At 51.5% G+C, this 24,850-nt stretch overlaps 1 protein-coding gene across 1 annotated transcript in view; it reads left to right on the plus strand.

The window, feature by feature from the left end:
- Positions 1–24,850, plus strand: part of ZSWIM5 (zinc finger SWIM-type containing 5) — a 96,826-nt gene that overhangs the window by 58,845 nt on the left and 13,131 nt on the right. The window contains exons 2-6 of the mRNA XM_038143743.1: positions 7,021–7,377; positions 15,106–15,254; positions 15,942–16,092; positions 21,385–21,564; positions 23,759–23,935. Of these exons, the coding sequence (XP_037999671.1) occupies positions 7,021–7,377; positions 15,106–15,254; positions 15,942–16,092; positions 21,385–21,564; positions 23,759–23,935 (1,014 nt within the window). The remainder of the gene's footprint in view (positions 1–7,020; positions 7,378–15,105; positions 15,255–15,941; positions 16,093–21,384; positions 21,565–23,758; positions 23,936–24,850) is intronic.

The raw sequence follows: 24,850 nt of genomic DNA on the forward strand, positions 1-24,850 counted from the left end.
TTACACTGTAGCAGCAAAGAACAGAGACTTGACAGCATTTTGCCACTATTTATTGCATGGACAGCACATGTTAACCAAGATGCGGTGAAGTCATCCTCTCTTCAAGCGCTTTCTGTTGCTTCAGAACCATCATTTAGATTGGATCTGACCTGCTAGCAGAGGAATTCAGCTTGCAAGGCTACACCTTAGCAGAGGAAATCAGTCCAGGCTTTAAAACTGGTTGTATTTTTTCTTTTTTGCCCAAACCGTATGTCTTCAGAGCAAGGGTTGTACATCTGGGTAGATTAAAAACCCATTTGTGGGCAGGTGTTTGCAGATTGTGGATGGTGATGCTGGAAAGGATGGTCTTGCCTTTGGGGCTGGCAACAAAGACCAAAAAAACCCGGTTCTTAAGAATTATATGAGCAACAAAGAGCACTCCAGGCTGGCGAGAAAATGGAGAACATTTTGTAATACTTTTGGGTAAAATCACAGATTGGGACTGGTTGTCTGGAGCATGGCCTTGGGCCAGCCAAGCCCCTGAGCTAGGTAGGGGGAGGGGAAAAACCTCCATTTCAGGCTCCTAGATAAACAAACACCAGAAATCTCGTAAGGGTAATAATGGAAATCACTGAGAAATTGAGTTAATACAAGGGCATCTGTGTAAGTGAATGCTCGGGACAGGGAAACGGCTTTGTCCTTTAACTCTAGTAATGCTGGAGCAGATGGGAAGCGCGGTGTGCTTCACGCATTAGCTGGCTCGGATAAAGAGCAAGGCAGAGGCCGGTCCTCTTGGCTGATTAGAGGTTAACAGGGATAGAAACCAGCGGATTGACTCTTCATTTGCAGGAGGTGTTGTGGGATCAGAGCAGATGGCAGAGAGAGCGTCCCTCCAGCTTACTCAGCTGCTCAGAGGAGCTTACGGCTCCCTCCAGCACAAACAGCCCCATTCCATCTCCTCTGTTTACAGCTGCAGCTCTTGCTTCTTCCCTGGCCTACCTGGAGAGGTGGTAGAAGAGCATTTCTCCCAAACCTGTGGTAGTTGGTGCCTGAGGCCATAGGTATGTGCGTGGACCCTTGCAGGCATGGTGCATACTCTCCAACTCATCCATATCCCTTTGTTTCAGCTCCTCCTGCGGCAGCTCAGCTGCAGGCATGCTTCCTTCCTGGGGTGATATTAATGGTCTTTGTTAGCTCTGTGAAAGTGGAGGTGCTTTTCTGGGATGATAATGACTGGGTAAGGACAGGAGCATGGTAGGGACAGGGAGGAGGGCTCCAGGGGGAAATCTTTTAGCAGCAGAAGTGTGGCTGTGTTCTGCCGGGGTGGCATCCTCCTGGCCAGCCATCGCCTGCCTCCTTCGTCCCTGCCAAAGTCTGTCTCAACAGCAGCACCTTTGCCTACGGTCACAAAACAGAATAGCTTTGGAGAGGAAGGAGGATGGAAACTTATAGCAGCTCTGCTCATTGACTCGCTGGAAGCCTGGATTCCCTATTTTGCAAGGGAGAAATGGCAATTGATTCAGCCTTACCCTCTTTCTTTCTGTCTGCCAGTGCTCTGAAAAGGCACATTTTATCTGTGTGTGACAACACCTGCCTAGGGTGCCTCTCATTGAGCCGCTGAATCAAAAGAGCAACAAGAAAAGTGGGTTTAATTGCACACATCTTCAGCAGAGTCTTTCTTGCACTGGCAGCACAAAAGGCCAGCCCTGTGCTGGTTGAATGGAGCCCGGGAGGGCTGGGGCACGCCGTACTCTCGTTACTATCGGAGGCAGATGATTCACTTTGCTGGAGCATTGTCATGTGCAAATGAGTTCATGAGCCCATCTCCTTTCCAACTGCAAGGTCAGGGACTGAGCAATTGTCAGCATCAGCCGGCTGGAGGAATTGATCTAGAAGCTGGAAAGCTTCAGGAGATTTTACTAACCTCCACTTCCACCGCCCGAGTACACCGACACCTTCCTCCCGTGGGTGTTGTCTACATTACAAATATTGACCGATTTTAAGTTCATGTTTAGAAAGCTGCTGTTTCGAGGCATGGAAATGTGACTGAGAATGGCTTATAAATAACACTCGGGTGCGGCAATTATTATTCATTGCTAGTTATGGCTTTCACACACTGGAAAAACAAATGGTTTTTCCACTAGGAGCTGGAGCTGCAGTCCGTTTAATCACTAAAGAGCTTGGAATCACTTTAGTTTAAAATAACTTTCCGCTGTGGTTTGGAAATTTTAAAAAAACATATTTGGGTCACGTTAACCTAGTGTATACAACTTGCACTGAGAATTTCAGTTTACCTCATGTACATCTGCTGAGCCCCATAAATATCCATCTATTCTTTTCCATTTGGTTTCACAGAGCTCCTGCCTGCCTGAAGACAGAGCTCCCCTAACAGAGATTTGGAGTGGGGTTAGTCTGGCTAGAGGTGGAGAATCCTGGGAGCTGAGCACGGAATAGAAGAGCAGTGAGCAGCCAAGCTGCTGTCTGCCGCAGCCACCCCTCTCTGGCTGTGATGCAAGGGGATATGGCTGGTGCCTTCAGGAAGCTGCGTGGATGGACTTTCCATCACGTGGCTCCTAACAGAGGCTGCCCAAAATATCAGCCTCAGGTACTAGGAGGTTACTTGAGGTTTTGACAGCTAGGTGTGGTTGTGAGTTCTTTATGTACATGGTCTAGCTACATCCCACCAGTGGTCCACGCTCAGGGCATGGATGGGGTGCACGTTTCCCTCTACTGAGCCATTCCTGGCCCCACTTCAAGGTTATCACAAAGACAGAGAAAAGCCTGTGGAGGAGGCAGAAGCCATGAAGAAATGTTCCCCACGTTACCTGTGGGGAACCTGTTACTGGCCACCATCCTCTCGCACAGCAGCGCCAGTGCAGCATCCTCAGGGTTAGTCCTGCAGGTGGTTCCAGCTCTGTGGTGCTTTCCACCCCTGCAGGACTGTGCCAACGCTCCGGGAAAGGCAGGCGACTGCCACGCCTGGGAAGGAAGAGCTCATTTTTTCCGAATGGCACAACTTAACAAATGACAACTGTGACTTCAGTCTGGGCTGCGGTGTGAAATCTGAGGGATGGCTGTGAGCAGCAACTGCCAGAGGAAGCTGAGCTGAGCACTCGGGTTCCCAGCTAGTGTGGTAGGTGTGGAGGAGTCCTCCTCTCTCTTGCAGGTGTTGGTGCCACAGTTATGAGAAGGGAAGGGGCTATGCCTGGGTTTTGCTTGCTTTTGGGGTTTAAATTTCCATCTGGGCATCTACCTGTCTCCAGACTCCAGGTATTTCAATGTTACCAGCCTAAATGTTTGCTTTATCTTCACTGATTTGCTGAAGGACACAAAGCAAGGGGTCTTTGCAGCTGGCCTCATGGTAGGTTGGAGCTGTAGGACAGGCTAGTGGTTTCTCCTGGTGGTTGGCATGAGAATATCTGGGTTAAAGATGTCCCCTTGAAAGGATTTCTGCTCTTACAGAACTGGAAGAGTTTGCACAACTCCTTTTGGTCAAGTAGGTTTAGAAATCAAAGAATTCACCATCTTGGTTAAAGATGCTTCTGTTGAGGTGTTAATACTGTTGTCCTAATTGCAAAGTCTCCTGCCCTGGGATCCCTGCTAAAGGCTTGATCCTTTGTAGGTGTTTGGGAGCCCAGGATTTTTTATTTCATTTTTTGTGGATCCCTCCTCCTCCCAGCCTGCAGGGTTTATCAGCTCAGAAGAGGAGAGTGCTGCCCAGCTGGCAAGTTTGTAAGTCCCACCAATGTGAAACTCGCAAACTCTGGAAAACAATTCTAGGATCCTTTAATTTAAATCAGAGGTGCAATGTCCTGTGGCAGTAAAACAAGGAAGGTTCTTGCTCCAGTGTTATGTCCCCATTTGATGGGTTGGATGGCTGGGATTAGAAAGAGATGAGCTCATCATGCCCTGTGTGCCCGTGAACATTCATGGCACCTTTCAGTGCTTTTTCTGGGGCAGTTATGGACACTCAGCTCCTTTTACAACCTCGATCAAAGAGACATCCACTGGGAAGCTTCTGTGGTAAAAGTAGGAGAGGGTGTTCTGGGGCAGGGAAAAGGTGATGTTCTTGGGACAAAGCTACACTCTGGAGGGGCATAATGAGTCTGTAGTTACAAAGATTGTATTTAATTATTTATTTTCCACGGTTTTCAAGCCTTGGCACTGTCACTTTGCTGGCAGCAAATCAAACACCAAGCTAGCTTATGTTAAGAACAGAAGATGAAGTCCTAGATAAGCACTGGGCTGTAGGAATGTCTTAAATTGAATGTACAGGGAGGACGCAGGGGAGAGTATGTCTTTGCTCTCAGTGCTGTCTAGACCCTGTGTCAGTGATCAGGGCTGTGTTTCTCTCTACTGAAGTGCTGGTATCACAGCTCCTAGGATGCTTCTTTCTTGTAGGATGTAAGATGAACAGAGAGGAGGGTACAGTGACATCTGTACTTTTCCAGGGTTACTTGTAGATTTTTGGTGATAGCATCAGTGTTCTGTGTGGAGCAGGAGTGTGTGCTTCGATGAACGATGAAGTAACCACACCAAAACCCACCTTTTAGCCACCACTCTCCTCTGGGATTGTGATACCCATCACTGCTGAGCTCATGTGCTCAGCAGCCATGGTGCTGGGGTGCAGACTTGGCTGCAACATGGTAGCTGCAGTCTGACCTCACATTAATGTAAATATTCCCAAATAATGCCTCTATTTCTGCCAGCTCATCTCTCTTCCACCCCCCATGTTTAATTTCTGACTCAACTTCTGATAAATGTTTGGTAGAGTTCCTAGTTTAGCCTACAGACCTGCTGAAATCTAAACCAACACTTGACTTGGGGCTCGAGTGCCGGATGAACTTGGCAGTCGTTGACATAATGAATGGTCCTGTTCGATGTGCAGACCAGATCTGAATTGTGAAGACCAGCTCTTGGAGCAGATGGGAGAGTACAGCTTTTGGGATGCCTGAGAATATCCTGAGAAATATCTGGACAAATACTGTGTCGTGAGAGGCTGGATCAGACCACAGTTGATATATTTTCAGACTTATACCTGTCTGAAACAGATAATTTGGTTAAATGAGTTCCTCCAGCCTTACACCAGTTAGCCCCAAGTGGGGTCTGGCCCACAGTCCTGTTAAAGTAAGCATTTCAAGGCAGTGTTTATGGCCAGTAATTTGTCCTAGAGTGTTTTATGTATGTGTGTGCAGGCATACATATGAGGATATACGTACATACTTGCTCAGGAACGCGGTTTCCAGTCCCTTTAACTTGTTCAAAAAGTAAACTAGGGAGAAACTGGCAGTGAGTTGGAGCCGCCTGCCAAGCATTGCAAACCAGAGAAGTGGTAAAACATAAACACTTTGGAGTTTATCCTCTGGATTTATGTAGTTTGGCTGCCAGGGGACGGGCTCGTGTGGAGGGGGAGGCTCGTCAGCCCCTGGCCGTGCTGCTCCCGCGGCGCCGGGCCCAGCACCTCCACAGCCACGCTGCTCCTGCTCCCGGCAGCCTGCGAGCAGGGAGGGCAGGGAAGTGCAGGACTGTCCATCCCTCCCCTCCTGCTCTGCTGGCCACATGGGGTGGCTTTTGGGTGATGGCAGCAGAACAGGTCTGCTTTTCCCCCGCCCCGGCACTAAAGTAAAAGCAGACCTCCTTGACGCTTAATCAGATTTGAATGTGGTTTTTGGCGTGGCTTTAAAGAGACTGGCAGTGAATAGCTGGTTTTGATGCCATTTATTAAAAACCTCTGGTAGAATTTGTCTCCGAAAGCCTTTGTAAGAGCTGGCAAACGCACAAGGGTTTGATGCAGTTAATGTATTTTAATCTTCACCCCCCCCCACCCCTTCTCCTTTTCTGTCGCTAATTGTAGGGCTCTCAGCTGTCTGCTGCCTTCTCCGAGGGGATGGCAGGCTCTGCAGGGACCTGTACATACACAGGCTTAATAAGGTTGCAGTGGCACGGAGAAAAGTGAGCATCCTCCTCAGGGAGGATGGCTGGGATGGGCAGTGTGAGGTGCCAGGTCCCACACCATGTTCTGACAGGGGGACACCAGATTGCCCTGGCCGTGTTAATTAACCTCCTGGAGCAGCCTCACCCTCTTGGAGGAACAAGGCAGATGAGTGTGAGGAACAAAGATATCCCTTTTCCAGGTGGAAAGTGCAGAGGGCTGGTGTTGAACCCACTCGGCAGCTGGATCATGAGAAGGACTCCCTGAGGCTCCCATTCCAAGTGAAGTTGATACGCATCCATCAGTCAGTCTTATCTCACTGACTTAGTCCCTCACTTGCTTGGTACATCCACGTTTCTTTTGACCCATGGGACTTTCTGAGCGCATTTCATGTTCCTCGCGTGTCTGGTACTTCTGGGGGCTTTTTTTCACACTATGCCTGAAGGCACTGCACCCCCTTTCTGCATGGTGGGAACTGTCAGGAGCACCTAACATTGGTGTGAACGATTTGTGGAACTCAGGAAATGGTTTTGCCCCAGATGTGGTTTGGACTGTGCGTAGCTCCTGTCCCTGCTCTTTGTTTCCACTTTGTGGAAGAGCTCAGAGCTGTGACCATGCCCTGGAGCACTCTACCTGGTTGAGAGACCAAAGCTGGAATTGCTTTGCATTTAGTTTGTGGATTTTTTTGTCTGTCTCATCAAAGAAAAGCAAACGTGGTCTTTTTCTACCAGCCCTCACTCATGTGAGTTGCAAATTCAGCAAGAGGGAGGCGTGGATGGAAATGACTCCCAGGAGAGAAACAGTCTGAGATACTTAAACAAATGGGAACCGAGCAGCTTCGCTCTTCCCCTGAGGGTTTGGCTGTTAAATAAACTCGCCGATGAGTCTGGCTGTGTGTGTGTGTGTTGGTGCAGAAGTGTGTTTGTATACACGGGCTGGGTGTTGCTGGGTGTAAGCCACGGGGATGGGCTGTGCTGGGTGCTGCACTCCTTGGTATATGAGAGAGACACACAGGCAGTCTTGGCTTTCCTTCCTGCCAGAGCTGGCATGGGTGGTTGTGATCAGAGGGAAGCTAACCTGACCTTTCCCTCTTCTTCTTTCCTCTCCAGGGTTCCACCTCAGTGGGACAGTAACGGAGCCAGCGACTGCGACAGAACCAGAGATGACCTACAAGGTGGCCATCAGCTTCGACCGCTGCAAAATCACCTCAGTGACGTGCGGCTGTGGGAACAAGGACATTTTTTACTGCGCTCACGTCGTGGCGCTTTCACTGTACAGGATCCGCAAGCCAGACCAGGTCAAACTCCGTCTTCCCATCTCAGAGACCCTTTTCCAGATGAACAGGGACCAGCTCCAGAAGTTTGTTCAGTATTTGATCACAGCGCACCACACCGAGGTGCTGCCCACTGCCCAAAAGTTGGCTGATGAGATCCTGTCATCCAACTCTGAGATCAACCAAGTGCACGGTAATTCCTGTCTCCTCACTGTGTTTGGGGCTGGGGTGGTGGTTTTGGTGCCCATAGTGGTGTCCTTCATTTTACATTTGTCTTTTGCTGCACAGAAAGAGCTGGCAGTGTCACACTGATGTTAATGCATGGGTGTTGGGACCACGTGGCTGGGGTGTTCCCAGCCTGCCCTCTCCCCTTCTTTATGTGTTTGTCTGTCAAACATGGGCTTCAACAGGCAGGAAGAGGCAGAGCTGACAGGCTAGTGGTGCACAAGGCACAGCTCAGAGTAGAATGGAGAAGCCAAGGACGTGGTGCTGGGACCCTGTGGAGAGGGAGGTGCAGTGGGGATGTGCCTCCTCCCACACTTGGGGACACAGTGTCAGCCTGAGCCCTGCACTAAGTCAGATGTGGCTGAGCTGGTGGGAGATAAAGCTTTAATCTCCATGGGCGTTAATTTGCCCGTAATAAATGAGCGCCGCTGTTATTACCTACTGCACAAAGGCAGTGGAGATGTGTCCTGGGGCTTTGTGTTTGGAAAATGCTTTTGACTTCCTTCCCTGAAAATCTGGGGACAGCGCCCAGCCCAGCCCTGCTCCACTGGCCCAGGATGTGGCCCGGGCTCTTGGGGATCTCCCACGGTGTCTTTTCAAGGAGCCCAGGAGCTGAGGTTGCCCAGGGTCTGCAACAATGAGCAGCTCCCCGCTGTGCCAGTCCCACCAGCTGTAGAGCAGAGATAATAAACACTTATCTGCCACGGAAGGGCGTTGCAGGGATTAACACGTGCCTGTTAAGTGTTCTGAAGATGAAAAGCCCCATATGCAGCCTAAAATACCATCTGAACTAGTTGAATCCACATGTAGAGAAGTAAGGCCAGAGGTTCACCGACACCATGGGGGTGATGGCAGCTCTGATCTTAGATGTGTTCATCTCTCTCTATCTGGTAGTTCCTGTTCCTACCTTGGGAGAAGCCTTTGTCTCCTCTGCTGGGCCACATCTGCTGCATGGGTGGTTGTGGTCTAAGTAACTGGCTTTTGTGGTGGGGGGGCCTTCAATTTTTGGCATTGTAAAAGAATGAGGAGCTGTGATGCTGCAAGGATCTGGTGAGGGCCATTTCTTCACTGAACTGACCTACTGGAGCTGAGGCTGGGCAAGATCCCTTCTTGGCCATTGTTTGAGGCTGCTTTCTCCTAAGCAGATTGAAGTAAAGCTTTTAAGGCTCTGAATATTTATTGTCCTAGAGTCAGCAAAAGGCTGGTGTTTGAGAGTCTTACAAAGATACAGATGTTGGCTCCAGTTCAATATCTGCTTCTTGTTTTTACAAGTGGTTTAAAAAAAAAAAACAAAGCAAAAATTCTCAATCCAGTGTGCAATTTTAAACCAACAGAGACATGGTCCCCCCACAGAGGGTGGCACCTATTTGACACCCCTGTGGCTGCCCGGCTGGTCACAAGTGAGTAAACACCTCTGCAAGCAGGAGAGCAGCCTTGTCTGACCCTGGGGGAGGATGCAGATCAGCCTTCATATGATGATGTGATCTTAAGGTGATCTCTAACTCATAAATGTTGCATCCTGTGAAAAGGAAGGCTCCAAACCCCTCCCATTCAAGTTCACAGTGATGCTGTCCAGGTATTTGATTCTTGATCCTGGACAGCGTTGCAAGTTCTGCCCTCTTGGTCCTGCCATAAGCACAGCCACAGTACAGCTAACCACACTGCAGGCCTGCTGGACCCCAGGGTGAGGAAGGGCTGCAGCCATGGGGATCTGTTTGTGGGTGAGGAATTCTCAGTCTCCAGGTGAAGTGGATCTAAATTTGTCTCCTATCTTGCCCTTCTCAGCTGTGGATCATATATTTGTAGTAGGTCACTGATCCTGGGATTTGTAGTCCTTCGAGCTGTGCTCTACATAGAGCTTTTTGTGCATTTCTTGACCATGTGCATTTCAGACCCTTGAGGTCACACCCCAGCCTTGGGGTTGGGGCCAAGGTGTCTTTTGGCAGTCTCTGCAACCCAAACAGTAACCCACAGTGTGCATTGGACACCTGAAGTTATTACACCCTGGAGCAAGAATGTTCTTTCTGGAAATCCATCTTTTTTCCCTGCCCCTCCTTCTTTTGAGGATAGGTCTGTTGAGCTTCCTGTCAGCATCAGGTCTTCCTCACCTGCCTCTGGTCACCCAAAGGATTCCTCTTTCCTTGTTCATATGGTGAGCGTGTAGGATTGAGGTACTGTTTTTGCACCAGGCTGGCTGGGGAATGCCCCCTGTGCAAGGGAGTTGTCTGGTTTTGTAAAATAAGGCTTTCACGGATGCTCCTTCTCCTCCTGCAGAGCCTGAATGGCAGAGAAAATTACTGGCCATTGTCTGGCGCGCTCAGCTCCGGGCACTGGAGCTTTGTTCCTTGCAGGAGTCTGTAGCCGCGGGCTGTGCACCGCGTGCCGATCTTCCCGGCTGTCTTCCTAGAAGGAAATGCAAACTATCCAGTAATGATGGAGTCTTGGAGCGCAGCCAAGGCGCTTGCGTGCTCCCGAAGGATTCAGTCCAAGCAGAGCCTAGGTGTGCCTGCCGCTCTGCTCCCCACTTGACCTCCGCCTGCTGAAGTGGGTCACGTTTCTGCTCCTGTGGCTTGGCTGCGAAGGGCAGCGTGTGCCAGCGAGAGCATCTCCCGTGTCTGGCACCTCCACGCTTGGCGTCTGGAGTGGCAGCTGGAGGGAGGAGACCAGGGTAGGTTTCAGTGCTCCTCCCCAAGGGGACAAAGCTAGCAGTGTGGCTGCCTGGCACAGAGCAAGGCTGCAGGGATGTCACTGTGCCAGCAAAAGTGACTCGTGGCTGCTTGGTCTCTCCTGGTGGGTAGAATGCTGGGGGCAGCCAGAAGCTGCAGCTGGAAAGCTTGGATCCAACAGCTGGGACTCCAAGGGAATGAGGATCATCTGGTGGTGGCCACCTTGGCATCCTGTTCCCTCTGCTCTTCTGGGAGCTTAAAGATGGCACGGTGCCTGTGGGCCCAGTTTGGGGCATAGAGGTACCCTTCATGCATCGCTGATGAGTTCTCCCCCTTCCTCGCGTAAGGAGCAGGAGATTTTGGCAGACCCCATGTTTGCAGCTCTGTAACTCCCCCAGCCTGAGCGGCATGTGGATGTGGCAGAGGGTGCTGCTGCCCTCAGTCCAGGAGTTGTGGTTGGGGTGGTCTGTCTGGCCCACTGAAGTGCCAGTGATGATACTGTATCTGTGCTGCTTAGCTGGTGCCATCAAAGGGCTTGGGATGCTCTTCTCAACCAGAAGTAAGAAAAGCCACAAGATCTCTGCTGTTGCAAGGTGCAAGGGCAACTCCCCCTGAGGACAGGCCATGTAAATCACCAAGGGGCCTCTGTGGTCCTGCAGGGTCTTGGGAGCTTCCTTAGAGGAGAGAACTTTTGGAAAACCGTGAAAGGGAATGGTCCCTGAGGCTTTGGCATGGGAAAAGCAGATCTCCTTATGCAAGAAGCCTGCTGGCTCATCCATTCCCTTTTGTCCTATATGCGTGCTTGACCACCTTAAGCTTTCCTTCAACTCCTGGGCTGATACTGTCCCACCTTGCTCCTTGTGCACAGCAAGTTGGCTGCCAGGTCAGTGTGCAGGAAGTCCCTGCCTGTCCTGTCACACCGAGCCAAGGCTGATGTTTGAGGAGTCCTCGGGTGCTCTTTGACTTTCAGGTCATCTCGAGACAGCGTCTGGAGGGCAGCACCGGTAAGTCTATTTGAAATTCTGCCTTCCTGCAGGGGAGGAGGAGAAGGTCAGATCTCCCGGGCATTCATGTTCCTGTTTGCTGAGCTGTGGTGGATTTAAGGGGAAAAGCACACCTGAGTGCTGGAGAGAAAGGCAGCTCTTCCCCTTGTCTTGCAGAGTCACTGGGGTGGCCAAATGACTCCAGAGCACGAGTGGTTCTTGACAAGCAGCTTCCAAAGTTGGCTGCACCAGGTACTGGTACCAACTGGACCACATTGCTCCTGTCCACCATGCTGGGAGCCAATCTGGATTCCCATGCCCCGGTGCTGTCAGGTGTATGTGAATCTTCAGGCTGCCCTGGCAGCTCCCTCTGACTTGCCTCCACTTGAAAACGAACTGGGAGTCTTGGCAGAGCTGGATTCCTTGCTCTGCTGCTATTTTTAATCCCTTGTTAGAGTTCATTTCCTTTCTGGTGCCTGGTTATTTTCTCTTCAAGGTTTTCTGCCGTTTGCTTATTTGTCCATGTCCTCCCCACCCCCAGCCCTGAGCTGATCCTTCACATCTGTTTTCTCTCTGGACACAGGAGAGGAGCCTGGAGGCACTCAGCAACACCACCATGTGCAGTCATGAGATGGCCCTTGTGAATGGCCACCACGACTGCCAGCCCTGCTCCAGGCACCGCTGACCCCAGGGCTGGCACGGCCAGGCCCCAAACCACTGATGGGTGCTGGGCACAGTCGGGTGAAATGACCATAAGAGAGGTCCTGGAGCGGCCACCCTTATCACTGGGTGGCTTTTAGCATCACTTTATCAGCTCCAGGTACTGGTTAAAAATTGTAATCATGCCTTTTTCTTTGTATCACCAATCCTGCTTCAAGTCAGATGTTCTGGGAGTGCCTTCCACACTACTCAGCTGATGTATCTCCCCTTCTTGGGTTCAGGAGCTTGGGTTTGGGATGTGACAATGCTTTGGCATGACCCACAAGGTCCTGCTGCCTCCTCAGCCCTGGAAATCTGCAGCTTCCCATCCCAGGAGCCCTTTTTGTTTTCTTCATGTTGGGCAGCTAATTTCTGAGCAAGGAGTTGAATTTTCCATGCCTGACTTCACTCTGTTTTCTAATTTGTGGATTTTTCCAGTCCTTTTTCCTCTGTCGTTGTATTTGCCAAGTCTCACTTGGCTGTCAAACAGTTAAACCCCCGAGCTCCCAGCTCGGGGGGAGCCCAGCTCAGGGTGTGATGGATTGCATTTTTATCTCAGTTTCTACAGCCAGTGTAAACGGGCTGGTGAAACACTCTTTCCACTCAAGATGTGCAGTGGTGTTTCCTTAAATCTGAATCCGGCAGGACCGAGATCCAGCACATCTGAAACAGGGCTCTTTGGAGCACGAATGCTGCTATATGAGAAATGTGTTATGCAGGCGCCGGGCTGTTTTACATGCCGTTCCCAGCTCCTTTGGAGCTGAGACATGGAATCACTCATCAGCTGCGTCACGGCATGCCGCTGCCGAAGCCCCCACGGTGTGAACGTTGGCAAGGGGAAGTGGACAAATCCTGCCATTAATATTTAAACCCAGCACAAATCCCGTTGTTTGCTCTTAAATGTTTATCCAGCTCCCCAGCGTAATTGGGCAGCCCGTTATCTGCCGGGTTGTGCTGCACGTGTGGGAATTTGCTATTACAGCCCTTTCTCTGAATCTTTTATAGGAGAGAAAAATGCATTTACAAGCAAATTTGGGCTTTATTTGGAGGCGCGGGAGGCGCGTTGCTAATTTGGCTGCGGCCCGAACCCCAACGTGCGAAGTGCTCAATGTGTTGCGTGGGAGGAGGAGGTTTTATTTAGCTGCACGCTCCCTTCCTTGCTGCTCGGGCTTTCCGTTGCTACCGCTACGTGTGAGCAGCAGGCACCGCGGGGTAGCCCCGGGAACCCCCAAAGAACGCACCCACTTTTTGCATGTCGCGGCCTCCTCCTCCTTCATCCGTCCCAGCGGCCACGGCCATGGTGAGGGATGAGCTGAGCTTTGGTGGGATGGGTCACCCCAGGTGACCGTGCCCTCCTGGTCCCTGTAGACAGACAGGTGACCCTGGAGAGGCGGTCCAGGCTGCTCTGGATAGCTGCAGCTGGGATGGTGGGGAGGAGGATATTAAGAGTGCAAGCGTCTGGGATACCTAGATGGGGCCGGATAAGCACCCATGGTAGACAGATTAGTCATCGGTTCCTGATAGGGGATAATCACCGGCTTGTCTGCTCTTTATCTGTGAGATAAGGATGAGGCTGGGGGAGGGAAGGAAAAGGCACAGAAAAACTCAGAGGGCCGGCCTGGACTGTCCCTGTCCCTGGCTGTGATTGTCCCTCGAGGCTTGTGACAGGACTCTGAGATGACTCTGATGGCACACTGAGGAGGACTCACCCTTGCTGGGGGCTCAGGGTTTAACTGCTTCTCCAGGGCTATGGGAGGGGAGTGGGATCAGGATCAGGGCATATGTGGCAAAAGTCCTCATGCTCATCCAGGAACTGTGATTTCCTTTCTGCTGCTTCAGCTCTTGTCCCAATTATGTGGTTGTGTCGACTATAAATTATTCTGCAGAGGGAGCAGCAGCATCCTGTCCCTTCAGCATGCCTAGAGCATGCTGGAACTTCTCTCAGGCAGTGACTGTTAGCAGAAATTAAGGTAATTTTGTAAAGGACATTAAATACAAATAACTGTATCTTAGCGGGTCAGGAGTGTTCTCAGCCTGCTGGAGGAGCAGAACCCCTGAGGTTGATGTTGTCTTGCTTACAAGCCAGGAAGAGACGCTTGCCCTGCTGAGCATGCATCCTGGAGCACAATTTTCATGAATTGTGTTTGAGCTCCTGGTTCAGCAGTGCTCAAGGCTGGGGTGTGCACAGCATCCCAGGCTGTCTCTGTAGGACAGTGATGTCTGCTCCCCGACCAGATCCCAGTTTTGGAAAAGACATCACGAAGATTTGATTATGCATGTGTCAGCTACAGCATCCCATGCTCCTCATGCAGCACCTTGCTCTTCCTGTGCTGACCCTCTTCCTCTCTTGAGAGGGGAGATAGGAGAAGCAGACCGAAGTGCAGTGGAGCATCCTCAGTACTGGTTTTCTCTAAGGAGTTTCTCTAGAGCAGGACCCAAAAGCAGACAGCTGAAAATCCAACTTTCTGTTCCATTTTGTGCTCTTGGCTGCTCACTGGAGTTGTGCTACTGCCTGTCCTGTCAGCCCTGGAACCCATGGCTGGGACACAGTGCTTGGGCAGAAAAATGGGAATTGAAAGGGGCAAGGCGAGGAAAATGTGGTCCAACTTGTTTAAATCAATTGTGGGTTTTCTTTCTTTCTTTTGTTCTCTGGAAGATGAAATGCAGCCTGTGAATGCATGTGTGTGCCTGCCAAAGGCCCTGCTCTGGTCACAGTTTGCTCTTTGAAGGATTATTGATCCTTTGTTCTTTCTCACAGAGGGTCTCTCTCAGGCAGGTACACTGATGCCCAGGGACTTGTCCCCTGTCCTAAAGCAGGTGAGGGGTGGGACCAGGTGTTTAACCCAGGGCTCTGGAGCCCAAGTGCAGTTGTACCTTTGTTAGACTGTTCCAGACACGGGGAAGGGCTTGCAGGAATTGGAGCTTTACTGATGCTTTAACAAACCGGTGATGTGGAGCAGGAGCATGCTGGGCAATCCCTGGAGCCGCAGAGCGCTCCGGGCTCTGCAGCTGTGCTTCCTGCACTCCTGGGGCTTTGGAGGAAGGCAGATCCCTGGTCTTCCTCAGCCTTATTTCACATGGGGTGCAGAGGGTGAGGAGCCATGCAAGAATTAGCCCTGTGGTCAGGATATCCCTCCTGATGGCTGCTGCCACTACTGTGTTAGGACAGCACAGTGCTGCCAGTTGGGCTCACTGCCAAGGAATTAAGTTGGTTTTCTGTCATCTGAGCTGATGAAGTAAAGGTGGGTTCCTAATAAAACAGAGGTGGGTCCACTCCTTGCTAGTGGGACTGCTGACTCTGCTGCCATAAACATGGTTGTCTCTCTTCTCCCTCCCCCATCCTCTCAGGCGCTCCTGACCCCACTGCTGGGGCCAGCATCGATGACGAGAACTGCTGGCACTTGGACGAGGAGCAGGTCCGAGAGCAGGTGAAGCTGTTCCTATCTCAGGGAGGGTACTACGGCTCGGGGAAGCAGCTCAACTCCATGTTTGCCAAGGTGAGGAGCCGGCTGCTGTCTCCCATCTCTGCTCAGCGTGTCACGTAGCTGGCACTCGCTGGCTGCCCTGGCAAGGCGCCCATCACAGCTGGGAATCTCTGCTCCAGTGCCTTCTCGCCCTGTCGCGGAGCAGGCGGTTGTAATCCAGGCTCTGGGTCAGGCCTGCATTGTCTCACCTGCTGTCCTGGCAGGTCCCTTCCTCCCATGGGTGCCGTGATCCCTGTGCAAGGAAGGGCATTCCCCCATCTCCCCTTCAGCGCAGTGGGGAAAAAGTCAACCCTGCAGAGCCTACCGAGCCCATGGGAAGGTGGAACCATAACCCACAAATCTCACCAACCTGTGGGCTTTTCTCTTCCTTTGCGGAAGGACTTTGCTTTCATGTTCTTAATCCCAGTCTCCTTCCCAGCCTGGCTGTGCCTGCTACTCATCTGGGCTCCAGTCAGCCTCATCACAGCCTCATCAACCCCCTGTTGCACGAGGGTTATAATGTGTGACTCTACATTATACACACACACACACACACATGTATGTATGTATGTATGTATGTATTTACATACAGTCTGGACCCTCAGGCTGGACTTCCTCAGACTGAGGAAGCTGTGGGTTGCCAGCCAGATGAACATGTCTTAAACAGCTCTAAAGGACCATGGTTTGTCTCACCCAAGACTTTCTCTTTGTCCTTTCCAGGTCCGGGAGATGCTGCGCATGAGGGACTCCAACGGGGCCAGGATGCTGACATTGATAACAGAGCAGTTCATGGCTGATCCTCGGCTCTCCCTCTGGAGGCAGCAGGGGACAGGCATAACAGAGAAGTGCCGGCAGCTCTGGGATGAGCTGGGTAAGGGTCACTGCCTTGCAGAGAGGAGCAGAGTTACCTGGGCTGCTGGGCCAATGGGCATCGTTACAGAGCCCCTGTGGGGCTCTTTCTTGGGAATGGAGATCCTGAGACATGCCAGGACCTTGCTGTATCCCCTGCTGGGGAATCACTGTGAGACAGCTGGATCAGGCCCAAACCACACAGTTCAAAACCTTGAACCTACCCCTCTCCTGCAAAAGGATCAAGGATGAGGGGTGTGCAGTGTGTTGCTGGCCCATGCTTCCAGCAGGCTGGTGTTTGGTGAGCTGCCCCAAAGCCTTTGTGAGGGAGGACACAGGGCTGGTGAGCCCTGGGGGCTGGTTGTAGCCTGGATGTGCAGGTTCTGTTCCTGGGGGAACCGTGATCTAGAGAGGGAGTGGCGGGTTCTCAAGTCTCATCACATCTAACAGATTCTGCCTGCTGTGGTGCACGTTCCAGGGTGAGGGGGGCAGGATGGGCAGCACAGAGCCTGGCTGTGAGGGAAATGCAGTTCTGGGTAATTCTAGCTAAGCACCTTAGGCACCAGCTCAGCTGGCTGACACTGTAATATCATTAGAATAAAACATTTAGATGATGTGGGCTGGGGGAGTAGAGTGGTGTGGTGAAGTTAACTCTGCAGTTCTGGGCTCTCCTGGATATATGGGATTTTGGGTGAATAGTTCAACTTGAGCCATAGTTTGATGAGTGAGTTGGAGCTCCTCTGCAGCCTGCTGGTAGGAGGTACTGTGCCAAGGGCAAGGGCTGATGGGCTGGCACCAAAGGGATATGGTAGAGCTGGAAGAAGGATTAGGATGGTCTGGGATCTGGAACATCTGAAACTGCAGCTGGAAATCACAAACCCCACCTACCAAGTGCCCAACAAATGCAAACAGAAATGAGGCTGGGAACCCTGGCCAAACTATGCAGACAAGATTTGGGCAGGGGTGGGATGTCTTGTTTCTGTATGAAGTTTCCTGGATGGAAATAACCACACCAGCTCTGGAGAGCTCATCTGTGCTTGCTTGCCAAGAAGATATTTCCAGGATTTTGGGATGCTGCAGCTAGACAATTGGATATGCAAGGATCCTGGAGAGGTGGCCAAGTCCACCCAGCCAGAATTTCCACATGGAAGAAAGCAAGCACATTGGTGATATATGAATGGACGGGTGTGTGGGCAGGCCTGGACGCAGGAAGCAATTTGCTTAAAATTACAGATTATTTGGCCAGATTTCCAAGCTGCTATCCAAGCCGAGAGCCCTCCCTCCCTTCCGGCACAGGCAAGGCGAGGGTGGTTGGGTTTCAGTCCTGGCTTAACTGTACAAGGACCAGGTTGGTGCACGCAGGTTTGGTTGGCAGAGTGGGAGGAGGTGGCAGCATGTCCCCATTGGCAGATGGCAAAGTGGCTGGGGAATGTCAGGGCCCTACCAGTGCTGGATCAACACAACAGCAGGGGAAGTGTGGTGCCAGCCAACACACGTCAGAGCAGCTCATCTGGCACAGGCGTGTCACACGTGAGGGTCTGGGCATCTCCATGCTGAAGAGAAGCTCCTGTAGAGGACACGGCGATGCTCCAAGAAGCAGCTCCAGAATGGGCATGGACTGTACTCAAAGCAGGGATTATTCCTTCGTTTTACGGAAGCTTTTTGCATTTGGCTTTGTGCAGTGTTTACTGTAGGAGCAGAGCATATCTCTGAAAGAGGTGTGGAGGCACAGAGAGACCAGAGCTGCTCTTAGTTGGGGGTGTTCACCAGTAACAAATACCAGGAATGCAGAGTCCTAAACCATCCCTGGGTGGGTAACAGTAGCCAGGGCACATGGGGCAGTGGAAGCACCACTGCCTGTGGGCTGTGGATGCCAAAGCTGCCAGTATTACCATTAGTGCTGAAGGGAGGGATGAAGAGCCTGTTTCCAGCTGCCACGGGAAGCCCTGGCACAAACCACAATCCTCCACCACTTAGAAGCAAAAAATGGGCATTTTGGAAATTATTTTGGGCACGTGTTTAATAATTAATAATCGATTTTAGCAAAGACTGCATCACAGACTTGCGTGGGATTGGAAGAAGATCAGCCTTAAAGAAGATTGTGGATTTATGCTGGGGAAAATGTAAAGGATTTTGCAGGATTTCAGAGTTATAAAAAAAAAGGAAATGAAAATAAAAATGGGATCGTTTGCTTGTGCATGTGCTGCCAACTGAACCTCTATTGCCCCGTCTGCTGGGGAGCCAGAGGAAGGACCTGCTGGATGGAGAGCTCCGCAGCGTGGGAGTATTTGCCCTGGCGCATTAGTACTTACGATTAAACCTAATTACAAAAAATAGACGAAAAACCAGCTGAAGTGCAGCCTGACCTTAATCTGCCTGGAGACGGGTTTATTTATCTCGGCCACTTGTTTACAGTGGGGAATTTCAGCAGATTAAGCCGGGGAGCGACCCTGTGGGAAACGGGAGAATTTCTTTGATGATTGGGAAGCTTGGGCGCGGGATCGGAGCGCCTGTCTTCTCTGGGGCCTGCAGCCAGGACCACTGGGCTGGGAAGGCTCTGACCCCCCTGTCCCTGCACCCAGCCCCGTCATCAAAAAGCATTTTTGTTTAGAGGCTTAGCTTAATCGTGATCTGCCGCTTTGTTCCCCACTTAACCTCCTGCTATCAGAAAGTTCAGATGAAGGTTTCTGCAGCATGTGAAGAGACACGGAGTCTGACCTGGTGTGGCATTTCGGCTCAGGACAGGAGTCACTTGTGCTGTCAGCTGATGTCACTTGACCACAGGGCTCAGAAAACCACTCTGTTATATCTCCCAGATAATTATCATGACTGAGACAGATGCAAATCTCACTTCCCTCCTGGTTCCCACCTCCCCACCACATCGGAGAGCCCAGGGGCATAATGTTTTGGCATGCAAAGGATGCCTCAGAGGGCTCTCAAAAATAGGCAGCAAAGTCATGAGGCTTCCGAGGAACGCATATTAGCAGAGCTGTGGGAGCCAAAAATCCAGCGGGTGCATCCCATTCCTGGGGGCGGTAAAGCTGGAGCACCGAGCCTTGTTACTGCCTGTCAGCCAAGATCTGTGCACCCTCAGAGGCGTGAGTTGAAACTGCCCAAGGCTGCTTTTGACACAAGCACCCCCAAAGTGGGCGAAGAAGAGCAGTGACAACAGGCAGGAGCACTGATGGGAAGAGAATGCCTGACGCCCAGAGTCGAGTGCAGGTTTTATCTCATGGCCACCCGAGGAGGTAGGGAGTTCTGTTCCCTTCCTGAAGGAAGACTCATTTTCTAGAGCTGAGACCTGTTTTTTAAAAAGATGCCATGTCTGAGTATCCCCCATGGAGCCTGCAGGAGCCTGTGAGTGAGTGACATAGACCTGCTCTGGTAAGGATGGGCCCCCAAGGAGGTACCTCTTTTACACATTATTAATTGCTGATGTTGCAGCTCAAAAATCTTAATCCCCCCTTTTCATCAGCAAAAAAGCGAGGTGTTGGTGGGGTTTCCTGGGGGCAGAGATTGAGCTGTACTGGGCAAGGGCTGCTTTGGACATTTGCTGATGCTCATGCCTGCAATTGCTTTTCCCATGCCTGTTCCTGGATGTGATGCTGCTGCCACCATCTGCGTTGTGACGCGGTGACGTCTGTCCTGCCAAGCCAGGCAGCTCCAAGGAGCCAGACAGGCACAGCCTCCACGCCTTACTAATGATTTGAACCAGACGTGTCCACAAGTTCCAACTGGCAAAGGATTGGTCAGGGGCCGTGCACCCCAAAAGCACCACCAAAGCTCAGCTATAATGCAGAGGAGCAGAGAGGCACCAGAGGGGAGCCAGGGCCAGGAGATTGCTGCTCAGCCTAGGTTTGCCTCATGTTGTCTGGCAGAGGGAGCGGCTGCTCTGGCTCCTGTTGGATCTGCAGCCTTGCTTGGGGCTGTTTGGCTCAGTGGCAGGGCTGGGGAGCTGCTGCTCAGAACACAGCCAGCAAGGGAGGTGGCTGGGGCTTGTGGAGTAATCTCCTTGTTGTGCAGTGGAGGCATGTTGGATGATGTTGTTGTGCCACTGGCTGTCACTTTGGGATGGGAACTTTGGCTCTGGGAGTGATGGAGAGGTGAGGGACAGCAGGGAGAAGGAAGGTGCTCCAGGGCTCTGCTGAGCCCGTGGAGGGGAGGCAGGGAGGGTGTTTCTGCAGGAAGCTAAACTGTCCCACGCATGTGACAGGATTTGACATGGACAGAGAGAGGAGCAGCAGGAGCTGCTCAGCCTGAGGGGATCCCTGGGGATACCTCATATTGCAGCTGTGTCAGCCCACAGCCATCCCACCCCGCAGGGAAGCACAAGGGAGGGGACATGCTACATCCTGGCAGCCATGCAGGGAAATCTGGGTAGAAATGGAGTTAGCTAAAGAAAAATTCACAGGTTTACACTTACTCAGGTTGCTGTAGCCCTTATCAGAGCACTGAGTGACTGGGAATAGTCTGTAAGGCTCAGTTAGCAGCACCAGCATCAGCCCTGTTTTATGAAAGCATGAGCTGGATCTTAATGATGACAGATGTCCTTGGTTCTGGTTTTGTCTCTCACACAGCAGACAGCATCACCAGCATCATGTGAGGTCCCATGGTTGACCCAGAGGGTGTCAGCGTGGGTGTCCTGCCGGTGAGCAGCTTGGCCTGTGAGATCCGAAGGGCTCGCATGAGGGAGGGCTCTTGTCTGCAAGACATCAGGCCAAGCTCCAGGTTCCTCTGCTGGTTCCTCTGCAGGCTTGGGGCTACTAGGGATTGAAAAAGAAAAAAAAAAAAAAAAGAAAGAAAATACACCAAATCTCCTTTTTAAATAGTTGAATGCAAATGGCCTGAAGAACAATAGCAGATGAAATAGCATTCAGAGCGGGTTTTAAAGCGCTTGGAACGTGGGTAGGATCAAAATCAGGTTAGTCTTTGGAGATGCAGACTCTGCAGCTTGCCAGGGTGTTTTTAAGCATGCTTTGATGTGTAGTTCAAACACTAGATTTGTCCTGGCAGACAGAAGCACTCACAAATTCATACACAGCCGCTCTCCTTCCCTCCTCCCCACTGTCCCCCATCTCATGAGATTATAATTCAGTTTCATTACGAAGGAGTTTTACTTTGTCCTGGTTTCAGCTGGGATAGAGTTAATTTCCTCCTTATTTGGAAGCTGTGCAAATCCCTCTCCTGGGTCTCTGCATTATGCTGAAATGAGTTTACAAACCTCGATGGAACCTTGCAGGCTCTCGGGGCGGCCGGAGAGCTTTGCCCTGCATGCATGGTGGTGGCACCTCTGTGATCTCTTGGCTTTGTTTAGGGGCGCTGTGGGTGTGTGTGGTGTTAAACCCGCACTGCAAGCTGGAAGAGAAATCCTGCTGGCTCCGGCAGCTGCGCAAGTGGGGTGAGATGGACGTCTGTCCCCTGGAAGATGGCAATTATGGTAACGAGCTTCCCAACATCACTAACGCGCTTACGCAGAGCTCCGGTCACAGCCAAGGTGAGTCTGGGCAGGGAGTGGAAATCCAGCTGACAGCCACACGGGTTGGGTCCAGGTCAAAACTCACCCCAAAGGTGAGAGAACTCGCCTCAGCTGCTGGTTATGTTTCTGCGAGTCAAAGGAATACAAAGTATTTGTCTTCACAGCCTCTGGTTTTATATATAAATGTTTGCTTCTTTGCTACAGGGTAAAGTTGCCCGTGTTTTGAGTTTAGAGACTGTTTTAAAGCAGTTTGACTTCGGGGGAGTTTAGTGCAGGTTTGGCCATGGGGTAATGCAGGAAAACAGTACTGCTAGCAACAGAGCAGAGCTGAGCTCAGAAGCCCCGGCTGTAATGTGGGAGTGAGGAGCTGGAGATGGTGCAGAGCCCGTTTCCCTGCCCTTAAGGCTCACTTAAAGGCTGTGATTCAGGTGGTAGGGAAGTCATTAGCCAGGAATGTTAACGCAGTTCAAGTGCAGAGCACAGACAGAGCAATGTAGTTAAGGGGTTGTTCCTTAGTGCTAAAATAGTTTCTCAACCGCTGACAAAGCATTTGATCCCTTTAAATTTAAGCACTCTTTCTCCTTCCTTTTGCCTGAAGTAGACATTAATTGAAGGTTATTGCTCTTCACATGCCTCTGTCTGCTGCACTGGAATTGCTCTTCGGTGCATTATGTGTGGCCAAAGTGGGTGGAGGAAAGGGGGACAGCAGCCATGCTGCAGGGGAAACTTCACTTCTTTCTTCTGGGTGGGGTTAGTCCTGCAGCAGCAGTTTGGGAGTGTGGCTGTCCTGCCAGCCATGGCAGCCATGGCCAGGACCACATGCCCGGCCTCCCTATGCTCTTGCTCAGGGAGCAGCTTAATTTAAAACTGGCCTTGCTCCATGTCCTGCATCAGGCCCAGGACCACCCCCCTGGTGTTCCCAGCTCTCCCACGGATTTGCTCTGGCATTTGGGGAAGGTTGCTAGGGCTGAACAGGTCATTTTTTTTAGACCTGCAGGGAGTTCCCAAAGCACATGCCAGGGATGTCCCCTTCTCTTCTCCCTGTGCTTCTGCCTCTCCAAGAAGGGGACTGAAAGCAGCACGGATCTTGGAGGTGTCCTGGGGTTCATGTTTGTGCATATGCAAATACTGCTCCAGATTGTTGACAGCCTCTTTTATTACTGAAGAACAGCTGATTCTTGAAATCCTTCCTGGTAAAGTGAGCAGCCTTGGTTCTCAACATACAAACACCTGTTTAATTTCTCTCCACCTCAGGGTGCCTGCAGCATTCCAGCTAATTGCTTGTTGCCATCGTTTCCGGAGCATGTTTACCCAGCCTCCCTGGATCAGCTTTGAACAGTGCCTTTTGTTTTCCACCCTTGAATGCGTTTAACTCAGCCCCTCTTGTGGGTTGCAGGACCTATCATGGAATGTTGCACCCCCTTTGGGGCTTCCCGATTTGCAGCCCGCTGGCTGTGTTTGGCCTTCATGATCCAGTGTGGCTGGAGTGATAGTGGGATTGCTCCAGACGGGTTTTTTCCTCATAATAAACCACTTGTCTTGATTGGTCTGGATGGGGTGAAATGCTCATCCAGCATTTGGTAGTTTCAGAAATGCCCATGAAGGTACAGAGCAGCTCTGAAGAGGAGCAGATACCCGCTGCAGGGCAGCAGTGGGGTTTCAGAGGATGCTGTCTCCTCCCTTCCAGCTCTCTCACACGGCCCACAGAGGTTGCTGGGGGTGGTGGGTTTCCCCAGTCACTGGGAGGCTGCTGATCTGAGAAGCTGCGGTTCAGTGAAGAGACTCATGGTGCTTGCAGGGCAGTAATGCTGGGGAAGCCCGATCCTGACCCTGGGGCAGCTGCCTGCATGCTCTGTGTCACAGGGGAGGGAGCACAGTGCCAGGTTTCAAGGCACCAGCCTTGTGTGTGACAGTGGATGGTGGTCACAAAGCAAATGGGTGGGTGGTGCCTGCCTCTTTTCTCACCTCTCTGACCAAGTCAGCTATTCTAGCAAATTACTTAGCAGTGTTGCCTGAGGAGACATTAGTCTCCCTCAGAGCTGGTGGCAGAGGTATCCAAAGCCAGAGCCCGTGTCCATCCCAGAAATTACTGGGGTGAGACCAGGTTTTGCTGTCATTGTAAAGGCAGAGCTGTGCCCAGGGAAGTCATGTCTGGGAGGAGGAACAGGCTGCCCCTGCCCCAGCAGGGCACTGATGGTTTTTCTCTTTGCAGACTCCCTGGCCAGGCCCAGACGAACCGTGTTCACGCGGGCCATCGAGGGCTGTGACCTGCACTGGCAGGACAGCCACCTGCAGCGCATCATCAGCAGTGACTTCTACGTGTCCCCCTCCTACCAGCGGGAGGGCGAGAGCCTCCTCTTCAACTCCCAGGGACAGCCACTGTGGCTGGGTGAGCATCCAAACTCTCATGGCCTGTGTGGGTAGGGTTGCTGGTGGAGAGGAGTCACCTGAAGCTACCCTGGCTCCATGCTAGTTCCTGCATCCCAGACTGAAGTTGCTACCCTGGCCCTTAGCCTGAGGAGTGGGGGGAGCAGGAGAATTCAATGCCCACCCACACCCCAGCCACAATCCTTAGAGCAATCTCCACATATTTACAGTCTGTCCTTCTCTTGGGCAGTTTGGACCAAACTCATCATGTCCCTTTTCATCCTGCCAGTGTTTAGCTGTCCCCAGAGCAACCTCTCACTGTTGACAGTAGAGGGGTCTGGACGCTTAAAGTCTCTTGAAAATTGACTGCAAAGCTCAGCTGTATCCTCCGGATTTTCTGTTTCCTGCTCTCCCCTTCTTGTTAGCCTTCCCTTACAGGCAATTAGCAGTCAGTACAATTAAGCCTCATGGGAGTTTAAGGTGTACTGGGCCAGGCAAGCCCAGAGGCCTCCTGTGTTGTAGACTTTTAGCCCAAGTAACTCAAGCCACACAGATTCTCTCCTGCAAAGTCGTGACCCCAGGCAGATGTGTGGATGCTCAACAGTTCCTTGTCTGGGATGAGAACAAGTGACATGAAGGGCTTGGGGGGGAACCTGGTATGGCTGTCAGCCCTAAGACAGACCCCAAAATGGGAGACACGAGTCCCCACCCACCTCCAGGAAGGGGGATTACTTATCTCCTGCAGTCTAAAAGTTCAGTATATGAACACAGAACAGGTCAAAGGCCACCATTGCACTGTTGTCCACTCCAGAAGCTGGGGTCTGCCACAAGGAAAGAGAATATTTAAAGTTGTCTAGAGGTGTAGTTTCTGGAGTAGCAGGCACTAAGTTGCTGTTAATGCCAGGAGATAGGAAGCGCTCATATCTAGGCTGCTGGT

The sequence above is a fragment of the Motacilla alba genome, chromosome 8, assembly GCF_015832195.1.
Source record: "Motacilla alba alba isolate MOTALB_02 chromosome 8, Motacilla_alba_V1.0_pri, whole genome shotgun sequence".
NCBI lineage: Eukaryota > Metazoa > Chordata > Aves > Passeriformes > Motacillidae > Motacilla > Motacilla alba.